We start from the raw sequence: 11,523 nt of genomic DNA, 5'->3' as shown, positions 1-11,523 counted from the left end.
AAATGTGTTTTACCGTAAGAGGGCGATGAAATCACACGAATGTCATGTGATAAATTTTGATGTCTGAATAATTCCAGGAAAGTGCTATATCTAGTTTAGTAAAAAAAAGTTGTGAACTATAATCAGTGTTGGAGTTCAAAGAATGTACAGTGTTTCAGGTTTTTGACTAACGTCATTTAATAAACATAAGTATTAACGTAGGGGTAACAGAAAAGTGTACGATAAATTAGTTTCGACACAACGTCTATTAAGTGAAGTCTATGATGTGTAAAAGAAACTGAAAGTTAGACCAGTAGTAACTAGTACTTTCGAGTTGCAGTGGTACTTACTAGTAGTGGTATTTAAACTAATAACAATCATATTAGGAATATGAGATAACAATGACTACATGCACCTTTAAATATATCGATGTAAACATTAGCATATTTTTGAAATAAGTTTGTTATTGCTTGTGTTAACAAATATCAGTTAAAGGAAGATATTGACCAGTAAATTAAGATTTGACTTAAGTGCGTTTTAAATATATTTGCGTAATTGTGAGTTAATGTGTCACTGTCATATTATTGTTAAAACAACAGTATTATTACCAATACTAATCTACATGAATTCAAAACTAAGTTGTGAAAGACATGTATTGCAAAAGTGCCAAAGTAGTAGTCAGTTTCTTTTATATTTTTGTGATAGTAATGGGATTTATCTTAAAATCTATGCTGGATATAGCAAAAGTACAGTTGAGGATTGTGCTTGAAAATTTGGTTTTAGCTTGTAGTGAGGTCTTTCTTTTTTTAGTTGAAATTATATGTAAAAGTTTTAACCGTTTACACAAAAAAGCTAGATAATAAAATTAAAAGGTGATGTAATGGACAAGATGAACAAATATGATAATTTTGAATTGATTTTCCATCCTTTTATTTGTTAAAATTTGCATATATTTTGTTGATTCCAAAATGTTAAGTGTGCAAGTGATACCTCTATAGAAATTTAGAGGACTTTGAGATTATTATATTTTACAATATTAGCTTTGAGTGTTTTGAATGTTAATATAAATATCAATTAATTAAAAAGTTTAAATATACTGGTGATCATAATGCATGTGTTAAATTTGGCTAAGTATAGTAAGGTACTAAAGTATCATGTTCGTGATATTGGTGAAGGAAAAAGTTAACTTGCAAAGTGAATTCAATTACATAATCTCTCCCTGAACTATCTAAAGAAAGGTAGTAGACCACAGGTCGAGAACTGATAATAGCATAAATAATCTCCAATAATTGTATATTTAACTAAATTTAACTTATTTTATAAACAAAAAAACAAAGAGCAAGCTTCATAATTAAACTAATTATTATGAAACAAATTACTATTAATGCATCTGTGATGTACCATAAATCTCTAGTTACATACAGGTAACTATTATTGTATTTTATTAACAGTAAATTCTTGGCATTGTAATAAATTTAAAGGAAGATGGTAAATTGTCATAAAACTATAAGGTATTGATAATTTGAGTAATCCTGTGTTTAGTTTTACTTTCTACTTATATGTTTCAAATTATCTTTGACAACCAATATATATGTGTGTGTGTGTGTGTGTGTGTGTGTGTGTATATGCACATATATTAGAAACAGTAATCAATGGTTTCATCTCTCGATTGTAGCAAATCAAGAAAACGTTTAGGTAACACCCTTTAATGCTTAATGATGCAGTAGGATGAAGAGAAATGGATGTTTGTCTGTTCTTGGTTGTATTTCATTGTCTAAAGGGAAATGAAAAATTTTAACCTAAATACCTGCCATGCTATGTTGTTGTCAATCATTAAATTTTTATTGTTGCTTCTAACCTCTTCATTTTAAAAATAGAAGTTATGTTAGCAGGCTATTAATTATCAGGAATTTCTCCTGTGAGAAGCATTGTTTTAAGAAATAACAGGTTGAACCCAAACCAGTGCAGTTTCCTCATGGTTTTAGGGTAATTTACATCAAAGATGGGAATTTCATTCTCCAAACTTTCTTGAAAAGCAGATTTTCTTTTGCAGGAAAATAGATTTTGAAGAATATTTTAACAACTGTATATCACAAAGAAAAACATCTCTAAAATCTGTAAAACTTTAATGCCTTTAATACAAAAATGTCAAATTTCTTGTCAAAATATCCTGAATTATTGTTTTTGCAGTTATTGTAAGAAATTAAAAAGCCAAATTCTTTCTTTTACTGCTTTTATTTAATCACAAGGATATGTTTTAGGTAAACTTGTATACAGAACTGTATTTCGAAAAGAATTTACGCACTTAAGTTACACATTTGTAGAATAGTTCAGATAATTTCAGTTCCTTTAAAGTGTTTTTGAAAACTTCCATTACTTTGTTTTTTGTGTGAGTACAACTTTGTTGGGTCAAATAGCCTTGCATTTCACATTATACACTGTATGTTCTTAAGAATAGCTTTCCTCATTTTGTTTCAGGCTGATGATCTTCCATACAGGTGATGTTAAGGTGAACTGAAGGAACTTCTGTTTCTGTACGTTGTTGTTTTCTGTATTCAAGTTTCAAAGTTTTCCATAAATTATCTATATATTTTGAGGTCTTATTAAAAAAAAAATCTATTTTTTTTTTTTTTCTGTAACTGAGTTTTTTGTTATATTAATCTGTGTGGTATCAAGTCTTTAATTTTGGATACGTTTTGAATTTGTTATTGACTATCGGTTTCACAACACAAATTTTGAGAATCCAAAAAAACTATGTTCATGACATATTTTTTAAAAATCTGTATGAGGATATAAGTTTTTGGGTGAACTTTGTGTTGGGATAGAAATTATTTTTAAATTTTAGTCCTACATCAACACCAAATTCACTCTAGAACATTAGGGACAAGAGTATAAGTTAGTTTTGTTTTCTTTATTTAAACCTGTGAATAAGGTAATGTCTCATACAACAAACTCTCTGAGAAAACATTCTACTCTTTAACATTATCCAAAACACGTGAGAAAAGAACTGTAATTGGAAAACTTGAAGGAATAGACAGCTGCACAATGAAAGCACTTTATGTACTACAGAATGGTTAAACTTTATACGTATCTGTTTTTAACACGCAAGAATAGAACAATAACACTACGCCACAATTGTACCATATAACCACAATAACTGTAAAAAATAAGAATAATACTTGAACATCTTTACTTCCCCATGATATTAGGATGTACACCAGGAAAGACTATCAAATAAAGCTAGTCTACTTTGTTGTTACTTTCAAAAATGTGTTTAGTGATGATAGAGCTGGAGAAGTATGTATGGCCAAAACATGCAGAGGTACGTACATAACTAGCATAAAACAGTTCTTATAAGTGAATACATTAATTTCTTAAGTAACTAGAAACCAACAGAAAGTTCTCAAACTAATGTTATATAAATATATAAGCATAATATTCCAATGATGAGTAAAGCTTATTCTTTAGACATCAAAATTATCCCCCCTTGGTGAGGATTCCTGTATGTGGTGAGGGGACTTCCCAGGGAAGGTTCTGTTCTTTCAGTTTACGTCCTCTGGGATCTAAACATCCACCCACGTGTTTGCTGTGCACAGTGACCCATGAAGGGGAGGAGGGGATCCTGGAGGTTGAGGGGTCCAACCCTAACACACCACTTTGGTCTTGAATTCCTGTAGATGGGCAGTCTTGAGGTGGCCTCTCTTGGGTCAGTCAGCTGGTCCACATGGGCTTAGGCTAACCAAGTACCAGTGTTGGATATTCTAAACAGCTGTTGTGGACATTGTATCTGATGTTGGTGTTTGTGTATAGTGCTCACGAATCCCTGGCATTGCTGCAGTGTCCTTGTTTGACATTGTAGTGCATCCCCTCATAGGGCTCCATGGGGGGTGGCATCAGTGGGCACCAAAATTTCCCTTTTTTGTTTATGGATCTTCAAATAAAAACCTGTAGTGAAAAAACAGTCCATAGGTAAATGAACACATCTTGAAGATTCTGAGCAGCAATCTTCATCTGTATTACCTGTTGTACCTCATTTTCTTATCCTGCATTCTCTTTCAGACAAACCATTATGGCAAATGTATGCCTTTTTTGTTCAGAAGGGACTTGCTGGCTCTCCAAAGTCAGTAAAGAAGCTTCGATCTGGTGACATATTGGTGGAAACATCCACATTTAAACACATTGAACTCCTTTTGCATTCAAAGGCAATTGGGAATATACCTATAGAGGTTACACCTCATGCTTACTTTGAATTCATCATGAGGAGTTGCTGTTGAGAAGGATTTGAAGAACATCCCTGAGTCAGATTCTCACTGGTTTCTCCAATCAAGGAGTTTCTGCAGTGAGTTGTATCTCCACTATTAAAGTTGGAATTATGATGCCAATCAATATCCTTGTTCTGACATTTACATTGCCATGTCAACCTGCCCTGAAAGAGGTGCTCATTGCAGTGGCAAGGACCATGATGCCTATGTGTGTGAAATGGTCCCTCATTGCATCAGTTGCAATGTCTCTCACCTGTCCTACCTTTGTTCTTGCCCTAAATGGTTGGAAGAAAAGAGGTGCAGCAATTAAAAACGATTTATATCATTACTTATCCTGAGGCTCGAAAACTGCTGTCCACCACCTCATCTCGGACTATGCTGCTGCACTTTGTTTTACAAATACGGTGGGAGTGCAAACAGATCTCTCTGTGCCTCCAAAAGAATCGTTCTCCAAACAAATGAAGTCTTTCAACCTTTATGGTTAAAAGTTGATGAATCAACTTCAACACCTATCTCTGTCCCTTATATACATTCCAACAAACCCCGAGATCCATATCCTTTGGTTCCAGGTACAGGCATTTCTTCAGATACATTTTCTTCTTCCATCCCAAGATGCAAAACAATCATTCGTTCATGTTTTCATTCATTGGAATTCCTTGCTAACAGCAAAAACCTCCCCAATCGACTAAGGGCAGGATCAATGGAAGTCGACAGACCTCCCTTGAATAAAGACAGTAAAGAAAAAAGGCGTGGTCTTACACAGAAGGGTTCTCCACCTAATTTGCGTAGACATATAAATAAAAATTGCCACTTTGATACGATGGAACTGTTGAGGTTTACATTCTAATCTGGATGACATCAAAACACTGATTGCTTCCTACCATCTTGTATGTCTTACCTTACAGGAAACATTTTTGAAACCTGCTGATATAGTCACCTATCGGTGGTTTTCTTTGTACAGAAATGAAAGGATGTGTGATGGCCGAGTGCATGGAGGGGTGGCACTGTTGGTTGATCAGCACATGCCCACCCGACACATCCTTGGTGGCCGTAGCTATTCGTATTTCCTTGGGTCATACTATCACTGTTTGTTCTCTCTACCTGTTGCCTGGAGAGACATATATTTAATCAGACTTTGATGCTCTCATTGAATGATTGCCATCTCCCTTTTTCATCCTGGGGGACTTTAATGGACATCATCACCTTTGGGGAAGTGCTGATATTGGTAGTAGGAGTCACTCTGTAGAGTGTATGCTCTCTGATCACAACCTTTCTTTTTTCAGTACTGGTTCTTCTACTTATTTCCATGCACCTAGTTAGTCCTTTACTGCTATAGATCTCTTAATTTGCCCCCCTTCATTATTCTCCTATTTTTCAGGAAGGGTTGACAATAATTTACGACGCAGTGATCATTTTCTTATAATCTTCAGAGATACTGGCCGTGGTCGATGCCACTCGACCCATGTACCCCAGTGTAAGCTGGATCAGGCAAACTGGCCCTCTTTCACTGCTCTCACAGAACTTGATCCTGCCATTGTCTGTAAACCATCAATAGCAACAGTAACTGACTGTATTATACAAGCAGCTGCTCAATGTATTCCTAAACTCTCGACACATTTTCCACTATATTATTGTCCGTGATGGAATCTTGCCTTGCACATGGCATGGAAGGCTCAAATATGGACCTGGGATACTTTTCATAGGTATCCCACAGTTTTGCACAATAACCTCAACATGTTTTCCACTATATCCTCATCCATGGTGGAATCCTGCTTGCTACATGGCACAGAAGGGTCAAAAATGGGTTTGGGATACCTTCTGTAGATATCCCACACTCTTGAACTGCATTGTTTTCCAGCAGGACCATGCACGTACTTAGGGGGTAAGATGTCAAATCCAGAAAGAATCTTGGATTAAGTTCACAACCAGCATATCTCCTACCTCCAGTTGCAAAGTCATATGGGACAAGATTTGAAAGGTCAGTGGGCAATATAATTCTGTCCCCTTCTCAGTCTTGCTCTCTGATGGCCAGGAAGTAGCTGATATCCGGAGTATTGTAGGTGGAAGCTTTTGCTGGGAATCTAGCACTTCTGCTTCTTCTACTTTATTAGCCATCAACACTTGGGATGAGTAGTTACCTCCGAGCTGATTGTCTCTATGACTACAATCATCCATTTACACTGGTGGAACTCAAACTGGCCCTTCATTGGTCTGGCAGTATATCGTTTGGGCCTGATGATATCCACTATGACATGTAGCTCCTGCTTCTCTTGCTATTTTTCTGATTGTTTCAACAGCATCTGGCAGGAGAATGTTTTTCCTGGTGCCTGGCACCAGGCTATTGTTCTACCTTTCTCTAAACCTGGGAAGGATCCCAAGATTCCTTCCAACTACTGTCCAATTGCTTTGAAGAGCTGTCTCTGTAAGACCTTAGAGAGGATGGTAAATGCTTGTCTTGTGTGTTTCCTTGAATAAAAAACACCTCTTGTCCATCCAATGGGGGTTTCGACGACAGTGCTCCACCATGTACCACCTGATTCAACTTGAAACGTCAATCAGAGAAGCCTTTCTCAAACATCTTGTATCAGTATTTTTTAATATTGAGAAGGCTTATGATACAACATGGAGGTATGGCATTTTGTGAGACCTCCATATATATGGGTTACATGGCCATTTGCCTATTTTTGTTAATTTTTTAATGGACAGGAGATTCCAAGTTTGTGTGGGTTTGACATTTTCCAGCTCTTTTCTACAGGAACTTGGAGTCCCTCAGGGCTATGTTCTGAGTGTCACACTTTTCAGTACAAAAATTAATGCTGCCACTGAACAACTCCCTCTCACTTTTGCAAACAGGCTCTCTGTCGATGACTTTCACATCTCACGTCAATCGTCAAACATGAGGTATACTGAGCAGCAGCTACAGAGTGCTCTCAATTGCTTACTGCAGTGGACCACAGGAAATGGCTTAAACTTTTCTCTCTAAAACTGTTTGCATGCACCTTTGCTGCCAACGAGGTATTTACCCTGATCCTGAACTCTGTATTGGTGAATTGTCCCTGAGACAAAGTTCTTGGGGCTAAAATTTGACCATAAGCTGACCTTTATACCACACATCAAGTAGCTTTGGGTCAAATGTACAAGGTCTCTGAACATTATCCATGTCCTCTCTTTCACCACTTGAGGAGTGGTTTGACGTTCTATGCTAAAGATATATCGTGCTCTTTAATTGAAACTTGACTATGGATCATTGGTCTTAAAGATGCTAGACCCTATTCATCATCAAGGACTTTGGCTTTGCACTGGGGCTTTCTGCATTTCCCCAGGTCAGAGCTTATACATAGTCTCATGAACCTTCTTTGCACCTCCACCATTTGCAACTGTATTTATTGTATGCTTCGAAACTTCATTCCTTACCAAAGCATCCCACCTGGGGTTGTGTTTTCCTTCCTTGGTGGGCCATGCTTTTTCAGGACAGACGGTCTGCCGTTGCTCCTTTTGGCCTGTGTATCCAGGTACATTTGGATGAATTGGGTCTGTACTTGGATAACATTGCTGTGTCCACTGGTCAGCCCATCCCACCATGGTTTCTTACAGTCCTCAAATGTGACCTATCTTTAAGTCATCTGAGAAAAGCACACTTCTGATTGGAAATACTGTCTGCTATTGCTGAACATCTTTTGAACCATCCTTCCATTCCTATTTATACAGATGGTTTGAAATCAGGTGACTGTGTGGGCTCAGCCATGGTTTGTTGTGGTTCAGTGGTTGCATGCAGAATCCTCTCTATAGCTTCTGTTTTCATTGCTGAACTCTATGCCATTTCTCTTGCCCTGGATCACGTAGAAGCTAAGCAGTACTCAAATTGCACTATTTATAGTGACTTGCTTAGTTCTCCACTGGTGCTGGAATCACTTCACGTTAATTCACACCCTGTTCTTGTCAGTAATCAAAACTGACTGGCCCATTTCTCCTTTATATCTATTTCTATTCAGTTTTTCTGTATACTGGGCCACATTGGTATTTGCAGCTAAATTTAACTGCTCTGGCACTGTCACTGCTGTGCCTGTTCCATACTTGGTCTGTGGTCCTGTATTCAAGGTTCAATTCCATACTAGTTGCCAGTCGACTTGGAGTGAGCAACGCAAAAACAAGCTTTTCCAAAAAAAAACCTCTATTGGACTTTAGCCATCTTGCTTCCATAAGGATCAGAAAGAGGAAGTTGTTCTAAGTAGACTACACATTGGTCACAGTTTTTAACTCATCATTTTCTTTTATCTGGGACTGATGCTCCAATGTGTTGTCTGTGTATCACTCAGTCTCAATAAGCCACATTTTACTATCTTGCCATCATTATGACTCTCAATGGCGGCACCATTTTAAACATGTCTGTCCCAAGATTTATTGCAGCTAAATTTAACTGCTCTGGCACTGTCACTGCTGTGCCTGTTGCATACTTGGTCTGTGGTCCTGTATTCAAGGTTCAATTCCATGCTAGTTGCCAGTCGACTTGGAGTGAGCAACGCAAAAACAAGCTTTTCCAAAAAAAAACCTCTATTGGACTTTAGCCATCTTGCTTCCATAAGGATCAGAAAGAGGAAGTTGTTCTAAGTAGACTACACATTGGTCACAGTTTTTAACTCATCATTTTCTTTTATCTGGGACTGATGCTCCAATGTGTTGTCTGTGTATCACTCAGTCTCAATAAGCCACATTTTACTATCTTGCCATCATTATGACTCTCAATGGCGGCACCATTTTAAACATGTCTGTCCCAAGATTTATCGGTAACACTATCATTTATTTATCAATAACATTAGACAGTGTTATTGGTGATGGTGACACTGTCTACCTTAGAAATGTTTTTAGTTTTTAAAGGCCATTAATCTTTTTAATGCTATTGAAGTTTTTTAAATTATACATTAGACTTTTTTTTAATGTGATATCCCTTTTAAGAATTGAAGTACATCTAGCTTGATTTGAAATTAGAAAATGGCTGTAACATCAAATAACTCAACCAGGACTGAAAAGACCAACTTTAGGTGACTAACGTTGTTGTTTGAACTATCCGTTAGTCATCCTGCTGGGTTATAATTAAGGTTTTGCAACTAGTCTTTTAAAACTATTATTTTACTTTCTGAAAATGGCCATAATGTTAAATAATTCAGAACCAGGACTGGAAAGGCCAACTTCAGGTGACTGACAGTTGGTTTTTGAACTTATCTATTAGTCTTCCTGGTGAGTTATGATAATTACAATTATGCTGTAGAAAGTCCTTTACAACTTATATTTCTGTAGTTTTTCTTTTTACATTGTAGACTAGATGTGAGCATTGGTTTTATGCTATTTATGTTTATTTTGTAAACATTGTTTTATCTTAATTTCCTTTCATGAATTTTACTAAATTTACTTTTAACTTTTTACTGGATGTTTGGCACAGATAGCCTAGTTGTTTTGTGCCATAAAATACTAAATCAACCAACCAACCAAAATTGTAAAATCAAAATACATTAACTCTCTCATCAAGACAAAAGAACCTAAAATCAATGGAGACAAAGTATGGTGTATATAACAAAACTTTTCTTACTGTATATCATGTTTCCATCTTGTTTATACATGTGTGTATGTCTGTCTATAAAATTTACCACTTAATATAATTTTTATTCATATAATTTTTAAAATTAACAATATACATGTAACTTGGAAAATTTAAGTTTTTTCATAATATGAAAAATATGTTTGCATTTTTAAAAAATGGTGCACAACAGTTAAAAATAAATTCATCTGTTCAGTATACCTTCACTTCAGAGTAAGTTGGATGGTAATGATTAGCTGCCTTTTTTCTGATCTTTTGCTACTGAATTAGTGATGGCTAGTGGTGATTACTAGCTGCTTTTTTTGTACTCTTTCACTGTTGAATTAGGGACAGCTAGAGCAGATGGCACTCATGTGGCTTTGTACAAAATTCAAACCAAATTGGTGTAAGAACGTTATTTATAAATCCAAAATTCTAGCATTTCAATATGCAGTACAGCAGCTACAAACAAACATAATAGAATTTTACAAACAAAAATCATCTAAACAAATTGACATTCTGCACTAACTTCTTAGAGAAGCTTTTACTTTTCTGTGACAGTGAATGTTGTTTTGATGCATTTGAAAGAAAACAGCGTAGAATTATTTAAACTTTAAAATAAGATAAAATTAGATCTCTATCAGAGTTACTAGTTTGAAATGTAAAATTTTACAAGTTTTTGAACATGTGTTAAATTTTTAATAATAATTGACTTTACAGTATTATGACTCAAACAGTTGGTGTGAACATAAAATTCTAAAACCTCAGTTTGTAAGGAAAACAATCTTAACTATCAATTAAATTCTGAGATAGATTGATCAAACTCAGTACTAACCAAGTTTTCATAACTTATAGTGCAGTTTTTAAAGGTAATTTTCTAAATTGTGTTAACACACAAATTATATTTTTGCCACCAGATTTAAATTTCTAGTTTCTCTGTAAGAAAAAATATTGAAGATGTTGCCAAGTTCAGCAGAGAATAAAGTTCGAGCAACTGGAGGACAAGTTGATTGTAAGTTGAAAATATTATGTCCAAATAATTCAGTTATTATCAAGGCTGCTATTAAAAGTGCTTAAGTGTTAAATCATGAAGAAAGTTTTAATCTTATTTAAAATTTGCACTGTATTATTATAAACAAAACAGGATGACATCAGGAATGTCAAGAAGAGGGATGGAAGTTGGATTTTCCATGTTCTATATAATTGAACATCAATATGTGCATGTATGTTTTCCTTGTACATTTACACATTTCTTGGTCAATCAGCATCTAAGTTAACACAATGATATAGGATGACATGAGAAAGGTTGAATCCCCTTCCAGTCTTTTACATGAATGAACATCAATATTGATGTGTATTTGTTCCTTATACATTTCCACATTTCTTGATACAAGATGCTATGAAGGTGAGGGGGTTGGACACTTCCTCATCTAATTTCATATCGATAAATTTTTGAACAGCATGTCTTTCTTGTCAACGAGGATACCTTTGTGTTTTTATTGCACTTTTGTTGTTTATGTTAAAAAATAGATGCTCAGTTTCCTTTTTGTTACAAACAGGTTTTTATTTAATTTCAATGGAAGGATATACTAGTTTGTGTTAAAATAAAAAATAAACTTAATACATGCTGTATTGGCAAGTGTTATAGAACTCCATTTCGATAATGGTTTCAATGACTTTCATACATGAAAAACAAGTTTTGGTTAAATT

At 35.4% G+C, this 11,523-nt stretch overlaps 1 protein-coding gene across 1 annotated transcript in view; it reads left to right on the top strand.

The window, feature by feature from the left end:
* Positions 1 to 86: 86 nt before the first annotated feature.
* Positions 87 to 11,523, top strand: part of c11.1 (maestro heat like repeat family protein c11.1) — a 95,442-nt gene continuing 84,005 nt past the window's right edge. Inside the window, 3 exon segments of the mRNA XM_076465310.1 lie at positions 87 to 337; positions 2,458 to 2,513; positions 10,731 to 10,825. Of these exon segments, the coding sequence (XP_076321425.1) occupies positions 10,771 to 10,825 (55 nt within the window). The 5' untranslated portion in view covers positions 87 to 337; positions 2,458 to 2,513; positions 10,731 to 10,770.

The sequence above is a fragment of the Tachypleus tridentatus genome, chromosome 10, assembly GCF_004210375.1.
Source record: "Tachypleus tridentatus isolate NWPU-2018 chromosome 10, ASM421037v1, whole genome shotgun sequence".
In the NCBI taxonomy this organism is placed as follows: domain Eukaryota; kingdom Metazoa; phylum Arthropoda; class Merostomata; order Xiphosura; family Limulidae; genus Tachypleus; species Tachypleus tridentatus.
The sequence above is the reverse complement of the archived record's forward strand: the minus strand, read 5'-3'. Positions and strand labels throughout refer to the sequence as shown.